This window comes from Chrysemys picta, chromosome 1 (genome assembly GCF_011386835.1).
Source record: "Chrysemys picta bellii isolate R12L10 chromosome 1, ASM1138683v2, whole genome shotgun sequence".
Lineage (NCBI taxonomy): Eukaryota > Metazoa > Chordata > Testudines > Emydidae > Chrysemys > Chrysemys picta.
This window is the reverse complement of record NC_088791.1, coordinates 31,712,905-31,739,692: the sequence shown is the minus strand read 5'-3', so window position 1 is coordinate 31,739,692 and position 26,788 is coordinate 31,712,905. Positions and strand designations below refer to the sequence as shown.

General features: G+C 41.6%; 1 protein-coding gene across 4 annotated transcripts; it reads right to left on the bottom strand.

The window, feature by feature from the left end:
• Positions 1-985: 985 nt before the first annotated feature.
• Positions 986-26,445, bottom strand: TRMU (tRNA mitochondrial 2-thiouridylase). 4 transcript variants are annotated; one of them, XM_065554640.1, is made up of 11 exons: positions 26,263-26,445; positions 23,531-23,696; positions 20,338-20,444; positions 19,733-19,855; positions 11,383-11,555; positions 9,966-10,019; positions 9,788-9,854; positions 8,525-8,625; positions 3,275-3,419; positions 2,935-3,017; positions 986-1,949 (listed from the first exon to the last, which is right to left on the bottom strand). In XM_065554640.1, exons 2-11 carry the CDS (start codon positions 23,671-23,673, stop codon positions 1,794-1,796), a joined length of 1,152 nt encoding a protein of 383 aa, XP_065410712.1. In that variant the 5' UTR covers positions 23,674-23,696; positions 26,263-26,445; the 3' UTR covers positions 986-1,793. The 4 variants fall into 4 exon arrangements, with proteins under 4 accessions (XP_065410712.1, XP_005286903.2, XP_005286902.2 ...); XM_005286846.4 differs by having other exon boundaries at positions 26,176-26,293; XM_005286845.4 differs by lacking the exon at positions 26,263-26,445 and adding an exon at positions 25,873-26,196.
• Between the last annotated feature and the right edge of the window lie 343 nt (positions 26,446-26,788).

Sequence of the window (26,788 nt, the reverse complement as noted above, 5' to 3'; positions counted from 1 at the left end):
CTGTCCCCAATGGGACAACTGATATTTCTGACAAGTGGTGGGTGCAGATTTCTTACAGGAAGGGCAGTTTGTTTGCTTCACACAGTTCACCTGAGTACAAGTGTCCTCAGCAAATCCACAGACTGGCAAGTAGCAGTTAGCAAGGAGAGTTTTCTGTTCATTTATCTCCCCTCTTTGGAGAAAAAGACAGAACTTTATTTTCCTTTGTTACTCTGAGCAGAGAACAGCAGCTCTTAAGCTGGCAATCAGGATATAGAAAGGGAGGTGTGTGTAGGAGGGGGAAACAACATGGTTACATATAATTTACTTTTACATTTGATGAAATAATCTATTTGTGATACAGCTTTCTAGATTTTCTCCTTAACTGGATAAAGAAAGAATTCTATACCCATCAGACTTCTACAGCCATTTGAAAAGTCTTACTTCGGTGCAGCTGTGTGTTAATGATAGTTAATTTATATGGTAATGTTAACTACAGGACTTGGCTTTTGTTAAGACTCACAATAAAGGAGCTATATAACCATCTGAGGAGGTCTTCAGGATACAGTGGCTTGCTCCAATTCACTGTATCAAAAGTCTTGGGAGTTTTTGTTTTAAATAATAAACACATTTCATAATACCCTCCCATATAGTATGACACCACGTTGATTTAGTATCCGGTCTATTTCCATGAATGCCCGCCCTCCCTCCCCAAAAGTTACTTGTATAACAAGCTTTAATATAACAATCAAGTAAACATGAATTTGGTTTTAGTTACACACTGACAATGTACTCTCAGTACTCCAAGGACACAGAATCCACAGTCCTTGCCTTGATTAGTTTATAAAATTATTTAAACTACAGTAAAATGGCATACCATTACTCAGTTTTATAAGAGATTGTTAGATGTATCAACACATTTACTTTCAAATCACTAGATTTCAAAACCTGAATTATGGTAAAAACTTAAACCATAACAACTAGCAGCATAAGATTCAAACAAGTGTAAAATACATATTGTAAAATTTATTGCAAGTGAAAAATAAATACCTATTGCTCACAGTTCATGCAAACTGCTGAACTTGAATGTAAGAGACAACACATCCTTCTCCGAAAGTCCACATGCACACAAACAAATTTAACATAAATCATGTATGCATTTTAACTATAGACAGATAAAGTATTTTTAAAAATACTTTCAGTTGTACCTAAAAGAGAGGTTTAGGGTTTGGGGCATTTTTTAAATTAAAATAATTTTATATGCTGCTGCTACAGAGCAATTTTAGGAAATTAACAGTTTTATTACATATTGAAAATTCATTAATAAGGAGTTCTCTACCACAAGGCTGATATCACAGCATAAGAAACAGAGGGGAAAAGTAGCTTTTTCAAGCTGTAGAAACTTTCATAAATTTCTAGAACAGAGTAGTACATAAACAGTGTATTTATATTAGAATGACTAACATTAAATACTTGGTTTACAGTTAACCCCATTCTGAAAACATGAAAATGCTGATCTTGAAACTGCCAGGATGTCTCTCATCCAGTCATGCCCATCTTTTTGTATACTATGTTTCTGTTACTTATTTGAAGTATCTTACTGACCTCTTTTAATGAAACCATATCAAAACTGTTTTTGTCCAAAAACCCTCTCATCAGTCAATCATCAGTCAAATACTATGACAGGACTGTCATAATTCAACCTTTAGAAGTTATAGTTTGTCAGAGAAAATGTGTTTGTGCATGTGTTGTTGTTCTCCTTATTTTAAGGCTCCAGTTTCCCAAAAGTCTTTCAATCAAGAAAAATGCATGAATTACGTTGCTGGTTCTAACTTCTTGATCTCCTCTGCTAACAAATGCCTTGAATCCTGCTCTCTGCTTTTGCCCTGTTGTAAGGTGTACACTGATGGGCCCAGCCTCATGATTTTTCCACTGCCAAGGCACTCGTCACCCTTGTAGAACACAGCAAACTAGAAGACAAACACAGCAACAGTCTTTAGAGCACTGGCAAGGTGGCATGCTGAGAGACTGACCAATAAGAAGGGAGATCTCCCTGAATAGTCACGATCATATTAAATTTATTCCCTTGTATTTGCTCTGACCACATTACATAAAATGGGAGTGTAAAGAGAATGAACAAATGGATAGAATTGTTGACTCATAGGAGTATAAATATAAAAGTTGATGGAAATTCCATCATGAAATTTTACAATATTACATGAAAAATCAATGGTAAGATAGTTATTTTAATTCTTTTTCTTGATGATGGAATCTCTTTTTAGTTATTATGTAACACTTTGTTTGAAAAGCTTTTCAATAAGGGGCTGTAGTCACATAAGTAGAGTGTATCATTTTCACAGGAGCCTCTTCAAAAGGCTGTGTTATACAGTCTATAGTGTGGTACTGAACTCTTAACTCTTTGTGTGATGTGAAAGGCTGTTATGTTACCTACCAAGGTTTAATTTTTCTTTTCACTTTTATGCTGGGACATATGAATCTGTCAGAAGCAGATAACCTCTGGACATACAAAAATCAATAGTACTCCCCCAATCAAACATTAAATATGAAAGTCAGTATCACAAAGTTTCTAATGAGCAAATTACTAACCAAACTCCTGATTCAATTTGTGTATGTATTTAGACCCATAACAGATTCAGTTTCTGCTTACAGGGTCTGATCCAAAGTCCACTAACATCCAAGGGAATATTTACATGTATTGCAATGGGCTTTAGAGAGGCCAAAAGTTTCTAAATCAAGTTTCTTGCATTTTGGTTTTTGGAGAAAACTTTCTGAATGTTAGTAAAATAACTGAGATTTAGATAGCCTGAAACAACAGTTCTGCAAAACTGGGTGGATGAACAGTCTGACATTCTTCTAACTGATGTTATGCAGTTAATAAAACACAGGATACTAGTAAATAGAAATTAAAAGAGAACCAATTCTGGCAACACTTACTTGCCCTGGTGTAAGAGCTCTTATTGGCTCGACGAGTGTCACCCACACTGTCCCATCTTGGTTTAGAGTTAACATGGAAGGCACTAAAAGAGAAAGTTGTTAAACAGCCAGCTAGCTCACCCTTATATTCACAAATAAATTAACTAGTTTTTCACTGGCTTAAACAAGTCTAATGAGTGAAGAGGTCTCCAAAAATAATGCTTTTTAAGTCTTTAAAAAATGGAAAAGTATCATTAGCACAAACATTTTTATCTACTTGTGAGAAATTATATTAGACCCTATTTCAATCTATCACCCAAATCAGAATTTGAATAGATTTAAATGTACAAAGTTTAATCACCTAGTGCCATCTGATGCTGAAACCTGAAAGTACACTCCATCATTTTGTCCCTAATTAGCTCAGCAGGAGGTTCCTCTGCAATCCAGTGCACACGGTTTGTCCGCAGTAGGTCTCTATACAGTGCAGGGTGATCTGTAGATGGTGCCTTAAAGTACAACATTTTTGTTTAATACCAATGTTTATGCCAGATATTACATAACTGTTGTGAATGAAAGCACAGATTTCAGAAAAACATCAAGGCATATCACAATAAAAGCTAATCCACTAGTAAAGCAAGTAGATGTTAGATTCTAACCAGCTTCCTTAAATCTTTCATGAAAAAAATATGCCATAGCAAATCTGAATTACTATTCGGCATCATGCTCCCTTCACCCCCCAGTTATGTCAGCTCATTTGTGCACTTCTCCCACACAATCCTCGCCAGCCCTTTCTCCATGCTGACCCTTATGCAGTATTATCCTCGTTATCTTTTCTTCATCCAAATCCCTTTCTAAGATTCACTTCTTCCTTGATATCCATTAAAACACAAATTGATATTAAAAAAAAAAGAAATTGAGAAATCAAGATGTGCACATGCTTATAATGAGGAAATGTGATTTGTTGTTGTGCCCTTGTCCTTATTCACCCATTCCCCACTCTACTGATTTACCCTCACTTGTCACATCATATTTAACAGACTGTAAGCCTTCTAGGGGTGTGGACCACGTCTTATTTACCATTTGTTCTAAAAAAGTGACCCTCATACTTTTGAGTGCTGTAATGTAACAAGCTCCCAACTATCACAACCATCATTACCAATCATAAGACACCAAAGATGTTCGGACTTTAAATCTATGCTATTCTATTGATTAATTAGCATTGGGTGATAGAAGACAAATGCCAATTCATGTGACACACTACCTCTGGAAGGAATTTGTGAAAAGTAGGTAAAGCATAATGAGTTAAAAAAACATGTCACTGGAGGGGCTCCTCAAGCTATTATTTTGTCATTCTGCCAGTGACATAAGGGAGAACACCACAAATCTGAGTAGTCAGGAATCCAAGCTGCAACCAAGAGGAGGTTCTTACATCAGTGTCTCTAAGGCATGAAATAATTCTCTTATGCTCATTTCTCTCCTTCTCATCCCCTTTTTAGTTTACAGTGCTGTCTTAAGAAAGCACATCTGCTATAATGAAACACTCCAGAGAAAGAAAAATAACATCACTAGCCAATTAGAGAACCAAACATTGCACAAAACATTAGTGATGTTAGGGTGCTTCAGAATGCTGGAGAATACAACATGTTGACGGGTCAGTAAGGCAGAAATTATTTATGGAGCTATATCTTGTCTGTTTTCACAGAGAGGTGAAACTGTACTACCGTTCAATACTTCATTTTCTAGCAACTTGCTATGCCAATATAATAAATTAAATGTTTTAGATAAAGTATTATGTATTGTACCACAGTGGCTGTATGAAAAACCACCAGCGTTTTGGAGTAGTACATTGGAGGATGATGGCCAATAATTTGGAACATACTTCAAGCTAAAATCTCTAACAACTTTCTACTAATCAGAAGCCAAATTTTTGGACAGGATGTATAAAACCTGTTAATGCTATATCAGTTGGTAGCTTTTGTTTCTCTTTTAAATGGGAAAGAGAAGACTTCTACATAGATTAGAATCAGGGCTGGCCTTACCATGAGGTGAACTGAGGCGGACGCCTTAGGTGCCAGTCTGTGGGGGCAGCACCACTAGGACCCAGAATGTAGCAAATTGTGTTTGCTGCTGGTGCATACGTATTCTCTCTGCTCTAGATGCACAGAGATGGTGGAGTGCTGTGCTTGAGGAAGGAGGACACAAGAGACGTAACAGTCAGGCAGGAGAAAAGGTGAGAGGGAATAACAGAAAGCAGCAGGAGCTGCAGAGAGAAAGAGGAGGAGGAGCCTCTTATGTACCTCTCTAGAACCCCCAGGAGCCTGGACTGATTAACACCAGCTTCTCAGGGAGCTTCCTGTTTCCTGCTGCTTCCCTGAACCCACTTGAGGAGAAAAGGCAGTCAATTGAAGTAGTAGGAGCCAGTTAGGCCCTTAAGACACCGATATCTTCCCTCACTCAGGCCTTGCTACCAGCCTGCTGATTTGTCCCCTTCAACTGAGTGTTGAAAGCCACTATAGCTGGCACAGAACAGCAGTCATGACTGAAAGAAGAAAATGCCCCTCTGGGGCAGCATTCAGAAAAAGCAAACAAGCAAAGGAAGCTTTTCTATCTAAGCAGGAAGGAGCTCTCCTGAGATACATAGACACAAATGTTCACGGTGAGCCTTCCGGCCCCAGTGAGGATGTGAGTGGTGAGGAGATGCCTGATCTTCCAGTTAGTCAGAGTGCAGGTGACCTGGTAGCTACTGCAGCATCCATACCTCCATCTCAATGTGGATGAAACCATGCACATTCCTGAAGAGAAGTGTAAATCAGACAAGTGTGTGGTGGAGGCGCAAGAAATTGCTGCTGCTGAGTTTAGTTCCTTAAGTCTAGATGACCCAGAACTGTGGACCCCACTTGAGCAGTAGCCTGAGGGACTTCCTTGGGCCACAGCACGTGAAAAACTTCATGTTCCCAAAAACAATGAAAATAGAAGTTTCCATCCAACACATTACTGATGTAAAATCCCCAATGGTGACAAAGTGGAGAGGCCATGGCTTATGTACTCAAAAACCCAGAATGCTGCATACTGTTTTTGCTGCAAATTCTTCCAGTCTAATGTTCCAGCCACATTGGGTTCTACAGGAACACAGGACTGGAAAAATCTGGCATGCCATGAGAAGGCAGCAAATCACCAGAGAGCATTCCATAGATGGAAAGAACTTGAGCTGAGACTAAGGTTAAAGGCCACCATAGATGATCAGCATCAAGAGAAGATTGCATCAGTCTCTCTTTACTGGCAAAATGTTCTGAAAAGGCTCATTGCCATTGTGAGAATGCTTGCTACCCAAAACCTAGCACTGCGTGGCACTTCAGATCAGCTGTATGTGCCAAACAATGAACACTCCCTTAAAATTGTGGAGCTGATGGCGGAGTTTGATGCTATACTACAGGAGCATCCAAGAAGAGTCACCACCCAAGAAATGTACACACACCACTACCTTGGAAAAACAATTCAAAATGAGATCATACAGTTACTGGCAACAAAAGTCAAATAGAAGATTGTGGCAGATCTGAAGTCAGCAAGATATGACTCTGTTATTCCAGACTGCACACCTGACACCAGCCATATGGAACAAATGACTTTAATGGTGCGTTTTGTAACAACAACAGAACCTAGTGAAAATGTCCCAGCAATGGTGACTGTCAGAGAGCATTTTCTAGAATTTATTCACATTGATGATACTACAGGAGCTGGTATGACAATGTGCTTCTTAAAAGCTGAAAGATACAGGTAATTGTGATAGCTGACATGAGAGGTCAGGTCTACGATAATGGTGCCAACATGAGAGGAAAGAACAGAGGAGTGCAGACACTGATCCAAGAGTTAAACTCTTGAGCTTTTTTTGTCCCATGCAGTTCTCATTCACTGAACATGGTGGTCAGTGATGCAGCAGCAGCAGCTTCTAGTGAGGCTGCTGAATTTTTTAATGTAATTCAAAGCATCTATGTATTTTTCTCTGCATCAACTCATCGATGGCAAATTTTGAAGCAACATCTGGGAACATCCTCTCTGACATTGAAACCACTGAGTGCCACACGACGGGAAAGTCGAGTGGAGGCGATAAAGCCTATCAAACTCCAAATTGGGAAGATAGATGATGCCATAGTTGCCATTACGGAGGATAATGCTATGACAGGAACTGTTCGTGGGAGAACAGTGGAAGAGGGAAATGGAATCACCAGAAACATATATAACTTCAAATTTCTGTGTGGCTTAGTGCTGTGGAATGACATACTGTTTGAAATAAATGTTGTAAGCAAGAGACTCCAAGGTGTCAACCTTGATATATCTGGAGCAATGGAACAACTGGACAAAGCAAAGTCAGGACTACAGTCTTACTGGTCAGATGAGGGATTTCAGAATGTTCTTAAGAGTGCACAGAAGTTGGTAGAGGAACTTCACACTGAAGCTATTTTCCCACCCATTCAACACTACAAGAGTCACTGAAGAAGACGACATTTTGATTACGAGGCATGGGATAATCCCATAAGAGACTCCAAACAACAATTCAAAGTTGAATTCTTTAACCAGGTGCTAGATTGTGCAATACAGTCAGTTGAAGAACATTTCATGCGGCTCAAGGAACACAGCAGTATATTTGGGATGTTGTATGATATTCCAAAACTCCTCAGGATACCTGAAGGCCTACACCAGCAACGCAGGGCACTAGAGACAGTGTTGACACATGATGACATGTGCGATATTGATGCGAGTGATTTAGGTGATAAACTGAAAGCCCTTTCCAAATGCTTTTGTTGCTCTGTGCATACTTTTAAAACGTCCTGTAACAGATGCCAGTGGAGAATGCAGCTTCTCCAAGCTGAAGTTAATAAAAACACATCTACACTCCACAATGACACAGGAGAGGTTGGTCAGCCTTGCAACCATCGCAATAGAGCATGAGCTGGCCCAGACTGTGGACCTTCAGGAAGCAGTTCAAATCTTTGCAACCAAGAAGACACAGAAAGCACCACTTTGATTATTCAAACAGATAAAAATGCCAGTGTTTACTATACAGACAAGTATCAGAGGGGTAGCCGTGTTAGTCTGAATCTGTAAAAAGCAACAGAGGGTCCTGTGGCACCTTTAAGACTAACAGAAGTATTGGGAGCATAAGCTTTCGTGGGTAAGAACCTCACTTCTTGCATCTGAAGAAGTGAGGTTCTTTCCCATGAAAGCTTATGCTCCCAATACTTCTGTTAGTCTTAAAGGTGCCACAGGACCCTCTGTTGCTTTATACAGATAAGAAAAGTTAACTTTCAAATGCCTGAACAGCAAATGTAAGTGTTACTTAAAATTTTTGAACAAGGCATTTTGAGTTGCTAGTTCTCCTTTATTGGGGTAGGCAGCAGAGCAGTACCATGAGAGGAGTAGAACAGGAAGAAGGCAGAATTGAGACCTTTCAAATTTTTGGCTCAAGTGAGGGGGCATGGGAGTGTCATTTGAGCTCCTCGCCTCAGGTGCCAAAATGTTGTGGGCCGGCTCTGATTAGAATCATATTCTTTTCAGTAGGAATCATGCAATGCCTGCATTAATCTCACACAGTATCAGTGTAAATAAAACTTACCACAAAGATATTTCCTGAGGTTACATCTTTGTCAACAACAAACCACGCTTTACTGAGGCCACTTTGCTTGGCCCTCTGGCCTATTGTATACAGGAAACAACCTAAAGAAATATGAAAATTTAACACTGGTAACACCCCCCTAACTCTTTAGTTTCATCAATCAAAATATTTCAAATGCATAAATCCCTCTCTTCAAAAGTTTAAGTATACCACTGAGCAAAAAGTGTCTAATTTTCTTATATTTTGAAAGTTAAAGAGACTCCATAAACTTGAAAACGTTTTTATCTTAAAAGTCTATATCTGCTGTTGTGACCAATACCCCAAAGACTACTATAATTGAAATAAATTAGAGAAAAACATCAGTATTTCAGCTTGTTTAGTTTGTGAATTTGATAAATGTGTCTTGTCAGTTTCATGGTTTTAATGAGTCGGTTTCACTTCCTATTACATTCACTAACTTGACATCAGATTTTCATGCACTGGCTTGTGGGATCTTAGGTGTAGGCTCTTTTGCAGGCCTTGGAAGAGTGTTTATCAGTAACAGAATCTGAAACTGAAGAGGCAACAGGCAGATGTTCACAGAGAGGAAGGGAGGGGAAAAGGAGAGGTGAATTTGGGCATATTTGGTGCTGGTGTTCTGTAATTGCCCAAAAAAACCTTTTGTGCATCACAACCTGCATTAATTTATTTTTAAAAGAATTTAAATTTTCTGGATGTTTAAAAGGGTGCTCTATCAGAAAATGGAATTGAAACTCAGTGATTTAAAAAAAAAAAAAATCAAGTTGACCGTGTTCCTTTAGCATAAAATTAATGAGGACCTAGTGACAACAAAGTAATCCAAAGTATCAGTGGTGCTAGGCAATAATTATGTTTTTTCTTTTTATTGCAATATAAAACTAATATAAAAACTAGAGACAGGCCAAAGCCAGTTACAGGGTTAATGGATCTTCTATGATTCATTAGGCATACCAAAACAGAACAGGATTATAGACCTTTAGAATTTTACAGAACTAGTCTTTCCAAATATATATATATATATTACACAAATGGTTTATTTATAATATATGGAGATATACCTATCTCATAGAACTGGAAGGAACCCTGAAAGGTCATCGAGTCCAGCCCCCTGCCTTCACTAGCAGGACCAAGTACTGATTTTGCCCAGATCCCTAAGTTGCCCCCTGGGTTTAGCAGGCCTATGCTGAAACCACTGAGCTACCCCTTCCCCCTAAAATCAATTAGCTAGGAAAGGCAGCTGCCTACCTTTGTGTGTTCCTATCACCTTGTTATCTTCAATGGAAATAAAGTTACCTGGACGAGGTTCTAAATACTACAAGAAAGAAAAATAGCTGTGTAAAAGATCTTTCCCCAGGCCACATTACAAATTACTAGGGAAATCAGAACAGAAGTTTATGAATTCCCCAGATCTAATGTTACTTGCCTCAAGAATGAAGTTTTCAAAATTTCTTTCACCAATGAAACAGATTCCCATACTCTAAAAAATAAAATGAATGCACACTATAAAAAAGCAGAATGAATCATTTGAAAATCCTAATGTCAGAACATTCATTATCAGTACAGCAAGGATTTACCCTCCCATGCACCTAGAAACATGCTAGGTGCCTCACAGAATGATTACAAAAATTGCTGCCCCAAAGAGCGCACAAACTAAATTCCATATAAGTGAAAATCATAAGTGCAGGAAAGAGGAGAAAGACACGGGTGACAATAAGATCACGTGGTTACTCAGTAAGACATGAACAACATCTTGATGACTGTGTTGCATGCATATTTAAAAAAAGTGACCTGTCCTTTACCTTATGATACAATACTAAACACAAAGACAAGTCACTGAAGCCTAGATACACAGTGGTTCTTAAGCACCTGAACCTCAGATTTAGGTACCTAAGTACCATATTTAGACTCAACTCTGATCCACAAAACTCCTGCTCAGCTGCTGTCTAATCCTGTAATCCAGGAGAAGCCCTAGCTGTTTTGTTGGCCAGAGTGGAAAATTACTTCCGCACTTTTCACTGCAATGCTTAAGCATCTCTGCAGATTTGTTGTTCTTTCTTTCTGAAACGACATCACCTAAAAACCCTATATTACAATCCTCAGACAACTGCATAGTAAAAAACTGCTTGCTATGAAGATAAGTACAAGTACTAAAAACAAGAAGGAACATAATCAGGAACATACCAGCTGCTTACATTCATACTCCAAAAGATCACACCATAAAATATTAGTTCCTTAGCTATGGAAACAGAACTACCCTTGTGAAAAAAGTGACCTAGGAAAAAAAAATCTGACACCAATCTATACCAATGCATCCTGCAACACAACTATAATAAATTGGAGATACAGAGAACCATGGTGAAATAAATCATTAGCTATCTCTGTGACTTGTGCTGGTTGGAAACAGGCCACATCCATCTCCTCAGTCCTCAGAGCTACAATGGTAGAGGAGCTTTTTAAAACCAACCAACAAAAAATAAAATTAAAATATCCAGGCTAAGTACTTTGGGACAGCTAGACAACTGCGTAAACAATGCAAAACTCAATTTACAGCCCAAATATTTTTGTTTGTTTGTTTTTAATTAATGGAGATATCCTATCTCCTAGAACTGGAAGGGACCTTGAAGGTCATCGAGTCCAGCCCCCTGCCTTCACTAGCAGGACCAATATATTCTATTATGTTACTCAAATACTTTGACTGAATTTGATGCAATGTAATTAAAAAGAAACTATGACTATATTTAAAGTTTACCTAATAAGTATTAATGTTTATAACATATAAATCAGAAAAAGAATGGTTTAGAGATAAATATAAATCAAAAGTTTAATAAGTGTTACCATGCCTCTTTTCTCTTTAGCACATGATGAAATTCGTGTTCTGCTGCTATCTTCTTTACAAAATCTTTTGTCAATCCTCCTAAAGGAAAAATGGTTCTCCTCAAAGCATCTTGTGAAATCTGACTGAGGAAGAAGGTCTGGTCTTTCAAGTGGTCAGCTCCTTTAAGAAGTTTTACAGCTGCAAGGTACAGAATACACAAGATATTTCAATGTTACATAGCTTAACTCCTACTATTTACATAGAAGTTTAGTTAAAATTCGGCCTAAAACAAGAACTTCTACTATAAACACATCTTAGCAAGTTTTCTCATTGCACTCAACAGAAAACATCTGGAGCACTTTTTACAATCTAGATATTGCTCCATTTCCTAATATTGTATCTCTTCTTCAATTTTACAAGAAGAAATGGGGATTAAAACTGATTACTCAAACTAACAGGAACACCTGTCCAAAACCTTATAATGTTTGACTTATGACACCCAACATTCCAAATATTTGGTTTTGCCTGTTTATTATGGTCTTAAACATTTTAATAAAATGATAAAATTTTCCAAGAATTTTCAACAATTTAGAATATTTTTATAATATTTTTCTTGAAAACTACTTCCTACCAAAAAGAGCTACACAGATTTTGATTTTGTATTTTGCTGAACCTCTGTTTCTTTTACATCACGGTGAATTTTCCTGGTAAGAAAAGCAATAATATAAATTAATATTTGAAAAAAAATCACTGTTTGTAAATGTAGAAAGAAGTAATATTAGCTAAAAGTGTTGTATCTTGTTTTTCAAAAAAATGTTAGGCCAAATTTGCTCAAAGTCACACTGATGTAAATCCACATTAATGTCACTGGAGGCATTCCAGCCCTACAGCAGTACCACAAAACAGAATTGGACTTTTTTATACAAATGATCTACAGATTGCCTCCCAACAGCACAAATGACTTGATCCTGTGTTATATATGTAATAATTATGATCTATGAGGTCAGCCTCCATCACATAGTTATATTGTAATTTTCAGTCATATTCTATCCATTTGGATAAGAACTAGTCTCCATCATAGCTTTGGAGTTTCATGGCTAACACATCGATGTGCCTTTTGTTTCAAATGACTGAGAAACAGTTTTGAGATACTGGTCAGTCACATCTAATAATAGAGAGTCTCCACAATAGGTCTGGAAATACACCTAGAATACCACATTCATGGTGATAGACAGTTAAGAGATGTCACAAAACATGTGTTGGAAAGTGGGGTTTCTCCCTGTCCTGGAAGATTCTGACTTTCCAGGGGAGAAAAAAAAAATCAAACCCCAAAAACTTTCAGCTGAAAACTTTCAATTTGGAAATGCTAGCACAGTGCCTCATGGGAGCTGTAGTTTGGGATCCTTGTGCCCCCATTTACTTTTATGGGACAGACACCATGAACTGGACTGCATCTCCCAGCTTACATCCTTTGAACTCCACTGAAACTACTTGTGCCAAAGTCTCTAATTACCTCTTCCTAGACAAATCTCAGAACTAGTACTCCAACCTCAGGGTCCTCGACCTGTCAGCTGCCTTTGATACTGTTGACCATGTTGTTCTTCTTGAAATCTTGTCCCCCCTGGGCTTCTGTGACTCAGTCCTCTCCTAGTTCTCCTACATCTCTAATCTCTCCTTCAGAGCATCCTGCAGAAGATCCTTCTTAGCGTTCCTCCAACTGTCTCTGGGGCTTCCACAGGACTTGGTCTCCTTCTCTTCTCCCTCTACACTTACCTCTGAGTAATCTAATCTGAAGACACAAATAAAACCACCATCTATATGCTGATAACACATTTATCTTTCAGGTCTATTCTAGAAGTGCCTTCTTCTGGTCTATAAGTACCTATATGGGACACAAATATTTGATAATAGGCTCTTCAATCTAGCAGAGAAAGCTATAACATGATCCAATTGCTGCAACTTGAAGCTAGACAAATTCAGACTGGAAACAAGGGATACATTTTTAACAGTGAGTAATTAACCATTTAGGACAATTTCCCAAGAGTTGTCGTGGATTCTCCATGACTGGCAGTTTTTAAATCAAGATTGGAGGTTTTTCTAAAAGATATGATCTAGGTCTAGGAATTATTTTGGGGAAGTTCTATGGCCTGTGTCATACAGATGGTCAGACTAGATGATCACAATTGTACCTTCTAGCCTTGGAATCTATGAATCCATCCACACAGCTAAAACTCTCATCCAGACTCTCCTTATGTCATGTTTCAATTACTGCAACATCCTTTTCTCTGGCCTTGACAAATGTAATTATGTCCCATTCCCAGCCATTCAGAATGCTGCTGCAAACATAATTTTCTTATCTTGTCACTTGGACCATATCACCTGTCTCTCTGGATCCCTCCACTGGCTCACGCTTCTCCATGGTATTCAATATAAGCTACTTTCTTCACTTTGAAGGCCTTTCATGGCTCTGCTTATTTCTACCCTACCTATCGTCTCTCATTTTACTCCAGTGGCAATTCTGCGCCAATGCTCCTGCACAGAATTCGCAGATTTCTTTGCTTCCCACACCCAGATTGCCCCACACAGAACCCTCTCGCCCCACACCTGGATCCTGCTGGGCTGAGCCTGCCTGCCCACACCTGGTGCTCTGGACGCAGAGGGTCAGGGCTCCGGGGTGTTTCTGGGGAAGGCCCAGCAATTATGCTGTATCAGGTACAGCCTCATCACTGAGTCTATGTCCCGGGGGCAGGGCGTAGGGAGAAGAGTGCGGCTGCAGGGTGATCTCCCAACTCTGTGCAGCCAGTAGCCTGTGCATCCCACTGCCATGCTGGAGCCTCCACATTTATTTATTGACAAATAACATTTGCAGAATTTTAAACTATTGTATGCAGAATTTTTATTTTTTTGGCACTGAATTTTTATTTTTTGGTGCAGAATTCCCTCAGGTGTATCATTTGCTATTGAAATGTTGACTCCCATGTCCAACTGGCCTATGATGTCAGCCTCCATTACCCACTTGTTAAAATTTGTAAACAAACATCTTCACACTTTCTCCTATCCTGCATCTCATGCTTGGGAGCAGCTCTCCCATCAACATCTGCAAACTCTCTCATTATCCTTCTTAAAATTTGCTGTGATGACTATAAAAAACTTGACAATAGTTAGGCTGCTGGTGTGTTGAGACCACTGCCTGTCATATTGACCACTGTTGTCTTGTTGTTTCCTTGTACTCCCCCATCTGTCTGTATCCATCTGTTGTTTCTTGTCTTTGACTTAAGATTTTAAGCTCTTTAGGACAGAGACCATCTTTTTGTTCTGTTTTTGTACAGTCCTTCCCACAATGGGTTCCTAGTCCATGACTAGGGTTCCTAGGTGCTATAGTAATACTATTATTTATTATTAATTATTTGTAATAAACATTATGCAACACCACCTCCTTTCTTGCCAAGATGCCACAGTGCATCAGGGAGTCACCATGGCTGCGGTGCATCAGGGGAGCTTTAATCTGTCTGAATAGCCAGGCCTACAGAGGAGAATGGGGGCATGAAACACTACAGCAGCATTTCTGAATCAAAATTTTCAGCAAAAAACAAAAGCAAAAAACCCACCTCTTTTGGCCAAAAATTTCATTTTTTTTTAATATTCATTTTCTTAATGAAAAGTTTAGATTTTCCACAGGAAACAGACAGCTTTGTTAAATATTTTTTTAGTTGGAAACCCAATTTTCCATTGAAAAATCAGATTTTAGACCAAACATAATCAGGTTATACGATATTAGAAATGATTTACTATCATTGCAGGGAGGGCAATTTGATAACCATAATTTATTACCGAGACACTGGGGTTCTGAACTCTAAAGTAGCAAGCTACAGCACTCACATTTGAAGTCTTATGTTACTTACAGTGGATTAAATATCCTGATCTAGAACTATCAAAGAGTTTATTTACAGAATCGCTTATCTTAACTTCAGTTGAGAGAAGACTATTCCAAATCCATTCAGAAGTAAATGTACAGTATAGCACAAGCCTTGGTCACCCCATCTCAAAAAAAAAAAAAAAAAAAAAAAAAAAAAAAAAAAAAGAGGCGGTTCAAAGAAGAGCAGCAAGAATAAAGAAGGGCATAGGAAAAACTCTCATATAAAGAAAGAGTGTATACCTTAGATGAATAAGGAGTCAAATAAGAGGGGACTTAAAGTATATAAAACAATTAACCCCATAGAGAAGTTAGATCAGGAACTTTTCTATCTCTCATTATATAAGAACAAGAATCCTTAATGGCCTATATCAGGGGTGGCCAATCTGAGCCTGAGAAGGAGCCAGAATTTACCAATGAACATTGCCAAAGAGCCACAGTAATATGTTTGCAGTCCCCCATCCGCTAACCCCCTCCAGCCCCGAGTGCCTCCCACCCACTGGCAGCCCCGCCAATCAGCACCTCCCCCTCTGTCGCCCTCACCCTCCCTCGCTGCAATCAGCTGTATTGCAGTGCGCAGGAGGCTCTGGAGGGGATGGGGAGGAACGAGGGCATGGCAGGCTCAGGGGAAGAGGCAGGGGCCTTGGGGGAAGGGGTGGAGTGGTGGCAGGAACTGGGGCAGAGCAGGGGGTTGAGCAGTGAGCACCCCAGAGCAAATTGGCAAGTTAGCATCTGTAGCTCCAGCCTCGGAGTCATCACCTATGCAAGGAGCAACATATTAACCTCTGAAGAACCACATGTGGCTCCGGAGCCACAGGTTGGCCACCCTGGCCTATAATGATAGCAAGGACTATTTTCTTGGAATTCTACAAATCCCATAACTTGTAATAGCTGGAGAGAACAAGACCTATATTTAACAGAATTACTTAAAATATTCTGGGCCAGATAGTCAGATGGTGTAAATCAATCTAATTCCACTGAAGGCAAGGGAGCAACCCTATTTTTCACAAACTGAGGATCCGGCCTTCTGTTCTTAAAAGCCTTTATTGTTTGTTTTTAGCTTATAAAAAAGCATTACAACAAGAAGTTTGACTACTGAAGTTTAATAATGTTGAGATGTCACCTTGATATGTATTTACTATTGTAACCAACTGTCACAGGCTGGCTGGCCCTTTAAGGGGAGTCAGGATCAGCCTCACCAATGATGTTGCAGCTATCCCCCTGCTGATCCTGACCTGATGGCTTGATTACCATTAGTGACCCCAGCTGTGAAAGGATTAGGGAAGACTACACAGAGAAAGGAAAACACCTTCAAAAAAAGGAGGCCCAGGAAAGAAGAGGTAGGGAGATACTCAAGAGAGAAGTAAGGACAGGGCCATCCTTGGGATTTATGGGGCCCTATGCAGTATCATTATACTGGTGCCCTTATGCTTGATGGCAGCCCGAGCTTGCATATGTATTTTAGATAAGAGTGGTCTTTTGAAGGATTTATTTAAAAAACTAAATGTCTGAAGATCCAAGAATTTAAGGCTAAAGATGAAAACTCCGATTGTGATTTAAAAACTATGCAACGATTTTTTAGAGATGTGATTTTATAATCTTCTGTAACACACTAATGAAATATTTTTAAAGCAAATTTTAAACTAAGGTCCTGTAGACTAACATGTTCTGAGTAAAGTGAATGTTTAAAATTAAACAGACACAAGTTAAGAGGTAAGGTACTGTACATCTGCAGTCAGGCTTCGGTTATGGGGGGGGACAGGGACACAGGTATCGTTTGCAAGGATGAAAAGAAACATACATATCGCATAACCTGCATAGACCCAGATTGGGGTGCAAGAGTTTTTAAAGTGTCAGTGGATAAGTGGGCTCGGGTACGCCACCCATGGAATGAATAAGGAGTCCAAGTCAGTATCGGTGTAGCAGATAAGTACATAGATGGGGTGCGTCCCTTGGTCCGTCAGGGAAGGAAGTGGGTTATTTCCCTGGTCGGCGGTCTCAGTTACTCAGTGTGGTATTGGCGGTGTCCTGTGATGTGTTCCATAAAAATGTCTCTGGACCACCTGATGGTGTCGGACACAGTAATGCACAACTGTTTGTGTCAGTAAATTCAGAAACTGACAGTATATATCTGGGGGTTGGCAAATGCCTGTTACTTGACAAATGCTTTATTACCACTTGAATGGCTCTTTAACAGTTTCAATGTTGTGCTAATAGGTCTGGCAGGCTGGAGGCTTTTTCACTTTTAAGTACTAGATCCCCTCTACAGGAAGACTCACCAGGCTGCAGCAGCCAGTTGTGGTGGCAGCCTGCAGGAAGGGTCAGAACAGAGATAGGAAGAGGCAGAAGGGTGGACACTAAGACCCAGGGGTACCCCAAATTTTTGTGTGCCCTACGCTATGCTGCGTATGCCTAAGGATGGCCCTGGGTAAAGGCCTGGCAAAGACATGCTGAAAAAGGCCACAGGGATGGATTTAGTCCCTGTGATAGGCCTTTGAAAAGGAGCAAGACGCAGGGAGGCAATCCTGGGGTCAGCATTCCAAGGGAGAAGCAAGGAGCGGAGATGAACTAGAAAGAAGCCCCAGAGATCTGGGAACCCCAGAGATGCTGTAATAACAATAGCCTGCTGGGAAACAGCAAAAGGGCCTTGGAGGCAGGAAGTAGCCCAGAAAAACAGCAGCATGTCTAAAGGCACAGGCCTAGCTGCTCAACAAAGGGCCGGAACTCAAAGCAGAAGGTGGGTCTGCCCCAAAGAAGGTGCACAAAAGCTCCAACACAAGGACCATTAAACCCAGGGTGGGGCTGAGAACTGAACCCAGATGGGTTGAGGTGTAGCCCAAGAGGGGTTGTTCGGGATGTTTGGATTTCTGTTATCCTGAAAGGGATCCAGATCAGATGCGATTTAGCTGGAGGGCTAAGTCGTGGACAGAAACGAGTTATTATAGGGACAAGTAGTAGGCAACAGGGAACACTGGAGGCAAAGACCCCTGCAACACCATGACCTAATGCCAAGGGGGCTAGGAAATACCGTGTAAGAAAATATTAAGCTTAAAGCCAAATATATATCTTGTTTCTTTAACGTTTATAAATATAACTGCGATTAAGGAAAGTTCTTAAGAAGATAAGTGCTTTGAGAGACCTAAACTGAGGAAGTCATGTTGCTTTTAATATGACTGTAAGAGCCTGTGACAAAGTGGGGAATTTTCTTAATGTTTTATATGAATATTGAGTGTGCCTCAGTTTCCCCTATGTGCTGCATGTTTAACCAGGGGTGTGCCCTAGCAGCCTGGACCCCAGACAATGGCTGGGACACTTTGTAACTGGTGACCCAAAGACCCTCCCCAACTTGGAAGCCATCCGGCTTTGGTCAGTGGGAAAACAAAGGACTGAAGAAACAGAGCCCAGGTGATCTGTTTGCCCAAGAAAGAAGACAAAGGATGAAGGAGGAGCTTTTAGAAAGGTGATATAGTGTGATTGGCTGGAAGGAGGAACAAAGAGGGGTCTGGACCCACTTGAACTCAGGAAGACCCAAATGAACTATGCTGTAACTTTCTATTCTAAAGGGCACCCAAGAACTTTCTATGCTGTGTTCCAGACTTCCAATAAATTCTTTTGTTTTACAACGCTGGCTGAGAGTCATTACAATCTAAAGCTTTTGTTGCTCCCTCTCTGCTAGTCTTCCCCCAAGGGTCCAGTTCGAGTGGACTCACTGAGGAGAGCTCACTGAATCTGACCAGTGTGGCACCTCCTTCATCTCGCCAGACTTAGCACTACCCCCTCTGGCGATGGCGGGCTTGAAGTAAATCACCCCTGCTCTGGGCAGCTTGTGCCTTCCCCCTTCTGTGCTGCTTTGGCCATTTTCAGGGTCAGCCTAAGGGGTGATCCTTCACCAAACAGAAAGGAAAGTCTCAAACACAAAACCAAAGGGGGATACCTTTCCCTGCCTCCTTGCTGGGGCAGGGTGTCGGTCCTTCCCTTAGCAGACACTCAGGTTTGGCTGTTCCCCCTATGGGAGGGAGCACAGCCTCTCAGCCTGGAGAAGCTCATTTCCCTGCTGTCGCTAGCCTGGCAGCAGCTTGTCATTCTCAACCCCCTTTTCTCTCCCCAGAGAAGGGGTTTTTAAAGGCCTCAGGCAGTCCTTAATTGGATTCAGGTGTCCCTAATTGACCTGAGGTAACCCATTCTCAGCTTGTAGGGAAAAGGGCCTTTAACATTCTAGGGCTAACAAATCGGCCTTCCAGGACTCTCTTGCAGCCATCTGGTCTGACTTTGTCACACCAGGCATGGGGAAAACTTAGAGGTGTGGTCCAGGAGGCAATGGAGTCAAATGGCTTAACCTGAGAGAGAGAGAGAGATCCTCGAGGAGGGCTGACACTGAAAGGTGTTCCTCCCAGGGACCATACGGAGCCAAGAGAGCGCACTGGGCCTATGAATCTGTGACAAAGCCATATTAACTGCTTACCATTTCTAACTTCAAATCGGTTTCTGAAAAGCCCTTGTGGTCTTTTAATATGTTTCTGTTGGAAAATTTCTTCATCTTCCAGTGAAGTCCTTGCATAATGCCCAGTTGCAACTGCATCCGCTCCTATGCCAATTTTAAAAAAAATATATATCGCACTTGAACTTCACAATATTCAGAGTATTAAAGGTTATAGAAATATTTGGAAACAAATGATTATAGGAATAAAAATTAAAGATAAATGACATCTGAGAAGCTTTCCATAGCTAGCTAGTGCTGTCCTAATCTTAATACAGCCCCAATATTTAATGGAAAAATCATATTTCTTGATATACACTACTTCCATTTTTTTGTGCTTCAAGGAGCATCTCCAAATGCAAAATTTAAACTTCTCTTCACAAGAGATAGCTCCCTGAAATAAACGTACTTACATCTCTGAAAACACTTTAAAAGAAATACTTTACAAATACTGATATAAGGCTACAAAGATGTTTAAACTGTGTTTGCACATGAGATCAGGCTTCTTGCCAACATTTTTAAAAGAGTTTGCTCCTCTTTAGCATTTTTGCAGTATAGGGTATATACAAACAAACCTGAAGACAACTTACCAAGGTTATCCAGAGCATAACGGAGAAAATAATTGAATTTGATATGCTTGTTGCACATTATGTCAGGATTAGGAGTTCTTCCCAATTCATACTCATTTACAAGGTAACTGTAAAACAAATGTACGACTATAAACATTTTTTTTGTCAGATAATTCTATTCAAGTATGGAGAAGTACTTCTCTCTCGAGAGCTTAAGACCTATCAATAATACTAAACGTATATTGTGCAAGAAGCAAAACATGTGAGTGATTCATGAATATTTTATTTTACCTACAAGACAGCACTCATTTAAGATTTTCCATGAATGGACTAAACTACAGTTTTTCATATTTAAACTCATACTAGCGTTTCTCAAATTAAGTTTCAACATCTTTATACTTTAAAATAAAAAGAGTGCTCAGCATTTATATTTTTAGCTAGGGGACAAACGTGGCCTCATCACCACAGTATCTGATTGTCTCTTGTATGATGCTTTATTATACATTCAAAATGCTTAAACAAGTGCCAATTAACAACAGCGCCTAAATACTATGGTGATGGGCATGTGTACTGAAATACCTTAGGGCCTGATTCTGCAAAGTGTTTCTTGTCCTCAATTCCCATTCAAATAAATAGAAAGTGACAGCACGGGATTCTGCCCTCAAACACTACATGCTAATTAAAAGGTACTTTACACTTTAAAAAAAAAAAAAAAAAAAAAAACACAGGTGTTTATTTTTACTCTTTATAAACTGAAACAACCTCTCAGACTTGTCCCTTACATTTGACAGACTATTTTAAAAACACAAAGCAAAATGGTTTTTCCTTTGTTTACTACCTTTTCCCATACGTTTAACAGATGATACCAGCAACTAAGTCAGCTGGGTTACCCACACCTGCACTGCTCTTGTTTTTCCTCTTTGATATTCAAGGGCAAGACCAAATAGGCAATTTATTCATAAGAGTGTACTGTGGCCTGTAAGAAAGACTACAACCCAGTGGAATTTTGAAGGATATAGTTCCCAGAGGGAGCCTGTGAAAGTAGGCAACATCAAAGCTTGCTGGATTGGTACAGCTGCACCACTGCAGCATGTGTGGTGAAGATGCTCTCCGCCAATGGGAGAGAGCTCTCCCATTGCCATAAAAACCCACCTCTGCAAGCAGCATAAGCTATGTCGGCAGGAGAAGCTCGCTGTGCACACGAACGCTTATGTCAGTGTAACCTATGTCGCTCAGGGGGTAGAAGATTTGCACCCCAGAGCAACATAAGTTTTGCCAACATAGGCTGTAGTGTAGACATAGGCTAAGAACCCTTCATGTCAGTCAGAGGGAGTTCTAAAAAAAAAAAAAAAAAGTAGCCAGCAGGTTCTTTAGGGAAGCAGAAAACAAAGGAAAAGGGGAGTAAGTGGCTGCTGAATCTCTAACATTGGTTAGAGACTACAGAAAAGGCAAACCCAGAGCGATTCTCTTGGTTAAAAAGGCCTAGGAAGAGGAGGCCTGAAGAGGTAGGAACCATGGGAAGGGTTAAGTTCACAGTCTGAAGAGGCAGAAGAAAAAGTCCTAGCAAAGGGCAAGCTGCTTGCTAGAGTAAAAGACTGCATCTGAGCCCTGCACTGAAGGGGGAAGATGTAGGGAAAACAGGAGAAGGAAATGGCTGAAGAAAGCAGTAGTGTGGGCTTCAGACCTCGAGTTGCACTTGGAGATCCCAGGCTAGCACTCCCAAAGAGGGTAGAATACGCCCCTCTTCACTCTCCTGTATCAACAGGGAAAACGGGGTGGGGACACCCTGTGCTTCCTTGCTGAGCAAAGTGAGGTCCTATGCTTAATCTCATTGTATTTCTCTGCTGAGAGGACTGGGAGAAGCAAGGAAGTGGATCTGATGATGCGTGGAATTGAGAAGAGGCAGGGAGTCACAAGGGAATGGAGGAGCGTAGAGTAGTGGCGAGGAAGGAAGCAGAGACCCATAGTCGGGGAAGTGGAGGTGGGTAGGGTTGTTGTAATTAATTTAGATGGAATAAATGGGCTAAAGTTGTTAACCCTATCACTGTCCAACATTAAACAGTGTTAAACAATGTCCAAGACTTGGTACACAGCAGAGGTTCTCGCAGAGTCATGAGCCCTCAGGGGGTCTTGAGGTTGTTACATGGGGGGGTCGCAAGCTGTCAGCCTCCACCCCAAATCCTGGTTTGCCTCCAGCATTTATAATGGTGTTAAATATATTTAAAAAGTGTTTTTAATTTATAAGGGGGCGTCACACACTCAGAGGCTTGCTATGTGAAAGGGGTCACCAAACTCAAAAGCCTGAGAACCACTGCTATAGAGTGCTTAGTACCTGAACAAACATACCATTAAAAATCCTTTTAACCTTTTATTAAAGATACAGAAAAGAAGAAAAAATAGTTAAAACATTTGAAATATTAAGTACTAACTAAGGCTTTCATTTTAACTGTACTCCCTTATTCCCCCATTTTCTTTTCAAGCTGTAGTGTAAACAATTTTTAGAAGGAAAATCCCCATTGTTTGGCAGTCTCTTAGATCAGCAGTTCTCAACAGGGGGTCCGCTGCCCCCTGGGGATTCGCGAACCCTTTCAGGGACACTGCGGGACCCTGCAGCTAAAACCCAGAGCCCGAGCACCTCCCACGGGGCTGAAGCCAGGAGCCGCAGGGTTGAAGGCTCAATTCCCAATGCCCCCTGCAAGGCTGAAGCCAGGAGCAAAGGAGGCTGAAAGCAGCAAAGCTATTTTTTATGACAACTTTGGGTTTGGAGTAAAAGTAATCTAATATGCAGGGGTTTTTTGCTCCAATTTGATGTAAATGAAAGTAACTGAAGTTCCTGTTAAATATTTTCTTCCTCAAACTGCAGCTAGTTAGTATGGATGGAAAGAGAAAGAGGGAGGTTTTGGAACTGGATGACATACTGCACCCGAATTAACCTAATTCCAGAGAAATCCCATCCATCAATTCAAAGAGTAAATGTATGTAAGTATGCCAACAGACCCATACCTATCTTAGTTGGTGGTGATCCTAAACTTGTAAGACAAGGAATGAATAACAATTTCTACCACATTAAGATATTTCTGTACTGTCTTATGACTCCACAGACACTAAGTTGTCCCTGTCAGTCTTTTGCCATTCTCTACCCCCTCACTGTTCACATACTAACACTTTATCAGAAATTATATTTTTGAAGACAATGTCTCTAAAACAATCCTACCTGAAAACTTCATTCCAGTACTCCTTGACATAGGAAACTTGATGAAAAGGGATATCCAGTTTCTGACAAACTCTATAAGCATCTTCACAATCTTTGTCAGCAGAACAAACTCCTTGTTCATCCAGAGTGTCCCAGTTCTTCATAAATACCCCTGTCACTTGGTAGCCTAAGGAAGGAGGAAAGGAATTATTCATATACTGAAAACATTCTTAGGGATCAGACCCAAACTCTGGATCTTCCAAGTCCCAACTGGGCAACAGTATTCTGAGTGTTCTTATAGTTGTCAAGAAGTCATTCCATCAGTGCCTCACACTGCACTTTCTTGCTACAGATAGCGCAACACTCAGACAAGCCATTAAGGCAGATTGATGTGTGCTTGGTGAAAAATCAAGAGCCTCTTTCACTTCTTCCAAATACCATTATTTCACCCCAGCATTCTGAACACCTGACATCCCCAGAGAACATGCCAAGCCCCCGGGGTTGTTTTACATTGCATATATTAGTAATTCCTGTTCATGTACAGATTCTGAAAAGAATTTTTAAAAGCCAGTCTCCTACTGATTTGATTTTTTGTCCGTGGCTAGTTTTTCCAGAGTATTCTACATCCAGATACCTTTCCCCCCACCCACTTATTGTCCAATATGAATTTGCAGATTTAAAAACACCTGGTTCTAGAACTCCTAAGGGGACACTAAGGTTGAATTCTGGATCATTACACATTTAAGATTTTTTTTTTTTCAGGGAAGAAAAAATTGTGTAGTATAGTAACCTTTAGGATCCCATCTGGAAACAGGGCCCTATTGTGGCATGTTCAGAAAACACAAAACAATAAACATACCAGCAAAGTGAAGAAGAATAATCAGCTGCAGGTCATGTTAGTTTTATAAATTTTTTGTGGTGTTGAGTTTTGCTGGGATGGAATAAGATAACAGAGGGGCAAAGTGTGTGTGGGTAGGTAAGGGATAGGGGAAGGAGAAGGGGGAGAAAGAAGTGTGCATGGACTCTGAGGCTGAAGTGAAGAGATGGTGAAGGAGTGGGCAGGAGGGAGTAGGAGCAAACAGCCAATTAGCAGAAAGGAAGAATGTCCAGAGTAAAAACTGTAAAAAGCAGTTGCACACAGATGGCATAACTGTCTAAGGGTCCTGTTGCAGATGCTTCTCTCTGCTCGTGCCAGCTGAGTTTCAGGGTGGCCTATCCCAACAGCTTTTTTCCTCCTTCCCTAAATTCACACGCACCCTGGTGCCCCTCTCTTGAATCATTCCAAGAATGCAGGAGGGCAGGCGTTACCCCAGCAAAACTCTGCATTTGGTACTTAATGTTTCTAAACCTATCAAAGAACATAAGGGTTTGTTCTTCCTATAGATCCCCCAGGAGGCATATAATTTCTAATTTTTCAATGTTTGAAAATTCTATGCCAAATAGTAAATGGTGTAAGACTAGCACTTCCCATATAAGGGCCCTTAATGCAGCTGCAATGATAATGGAAAATATTCAACCTATCCTCTTTTCAACAGCTCTTCAGGTTTAAAAATAAGGAATTCCTTCTTACTCAGTAAGTACAAAAGTGAATTTTAAAAGTCTTCAACCTTGGTATCAAAAGTTTGCCATAACAAATCATGAGATATAAAATTAATAGAGATTCATATTTCATTCTCTGAAAGCCCATATCTACACTGGGAAAATCATGTGAGAAAACATGCTAATATTTTAAATAACAAGACTTTGAGGCTATTGCAGAGAAGAACAATGTTAAACTGTTCAGGTTAACTATTAGAGAGAGAAGGTGGGTTACTGTTGTATGAATTCAAGGGACAGAGTTGCAGGAAAATCAACCTGGAATGAATTGGTGCAGCCAGGTATGTGCAAGAGGAGTGTCTGTCATGACAACTATCAGGACAGCATAATACTCTTACAGGCAGCAATTGATGACGGGGCACCCCCCAGGCAATCCTAGCCCTTCCCCCACTCCCTCTCACAGGCACTCTAGCCTTGCTCCCCATATCACAGACCCCAGGCACCCTAGCCCTCCCCCCAAATGTCACAGGCCCCAGGCACCCCACTCCTTCTACCCTTCCCCTCATGTCACACGGTCTCAGGGCACAGTGCAAGCAGAGCAGGCCGGGGCCCCTTCTGAGCATGGGCCCGGCTCCATGGCACCATTGTAAACCCGGCACTGCCCCCGTGTCACGTGCCCCAGGCACCCCAGCCTTCCCCCCCGCCCCCCGTCATGGGTCCCGGCCTCCTCTCCGGGTCACCGGCCCCAGGACCCCGCGCCCGGCGCCTAACGCTCTGAGCCCCCTCGCAGCTCGGGCCCTTGACGCTCACACTCGCCACCGCCTCACCTCTCCGCCGGAGCAGCAGCGCCGCCACCGCGCTGTCCACTCCCCCGGAGAGCGCGCACACCACGCGCCGCGCCCCCGCCAACATCTCCGGGCCCGGGCTGCTTACAGGGGCGCCCGCCCCGCTCCCACTCCCGCTCTCCCCTTCCGGCGCCTGCCTGGCCCGCGGGACTGGTCGCGCCACCTAGGGCAGCAGGGGGCGGGGCGGACGGGAACGTGCCCTGCAGCCAGCACTAGCCGCCGGCAGGGAGCAGCTCTCCCGAGCACACTGACTCGGGCTCGGACGGAGGCGAACCCGCCCCTCACCTAGAGCCGTCGCCGCCCCCACCGGGGGAGGGGCGCGGAGAAAGGAGGAGACTCGGCACCGTGCGCTGGCTCGGTGCAGGGCTCTACCTGCTGTCCCCCACCCGGGGCTCTGCTGGGGGCGGTCAGGGGGTGTTAAGAAGCGTGTGCAGCCTCCCTCCGTGTAGAAATGCGTTTGCTGTGAGTTCCCGCAGTAGGGCTTGCTTGGGGTCTGGTCCCCTGCCGACAGAGCCAGCAGCTGGGGCCTAGCAGCCCTGCGCTCTCCCAGCCGCCTGGACTGGCAGCTTGGTGCTGGGGGAGTAGGGCGAGGGAGCTCGCCCCCCTGCCCAGAAGGAAGAGTTAGGCTCGAGTCGGGTCGCGAGGTAGGAAGTTCCCCCAGACAGCCCCTGAGTGGCAGAGGGCAGCGCAGCCTCAAGCAGAGCTGTTATACGGGAGCCCATCCTGAAATTTCCTCTAGGGCAGGGTTCTCAAACTTCCCCCCCGAGGCCCAGCTGTAATAAGCACAGTGGCCCACTTATTAACTCTTCTTAAGGCAAATTATTAATTGTAATTATGACATGCACAAACTATAACACTGCAAATAAACAATGTCTGGGGTCCTTTTCATTTTAATGTA

Excerpts from the sequence above, each read along its gene's own strand:
- TRMU (XM_005286845.4), bottom strand. The coding sequence starts at position 25,957 with ATGTTGGCGGGGGCGCGGCGCGTGGTGTGCGCGCTCTCCGGGGGAGTG. Across the intron at positions 11,556-19,732 it reads CCGATTTGAAGTTAGAAATG|CTGTAAAACTTCTTAAAGGA; the intron begins GTAAGCAGTTAA and ends TGTACCTTGCAG. Across the intron at positions 9,855-9,965 it reads TTGAAAACTTCATTCTTGAG|TATTTAGAACCTCGTCCAGG; the intron begins GCAAGTAACATT and ends TCTTTCTTGTAG.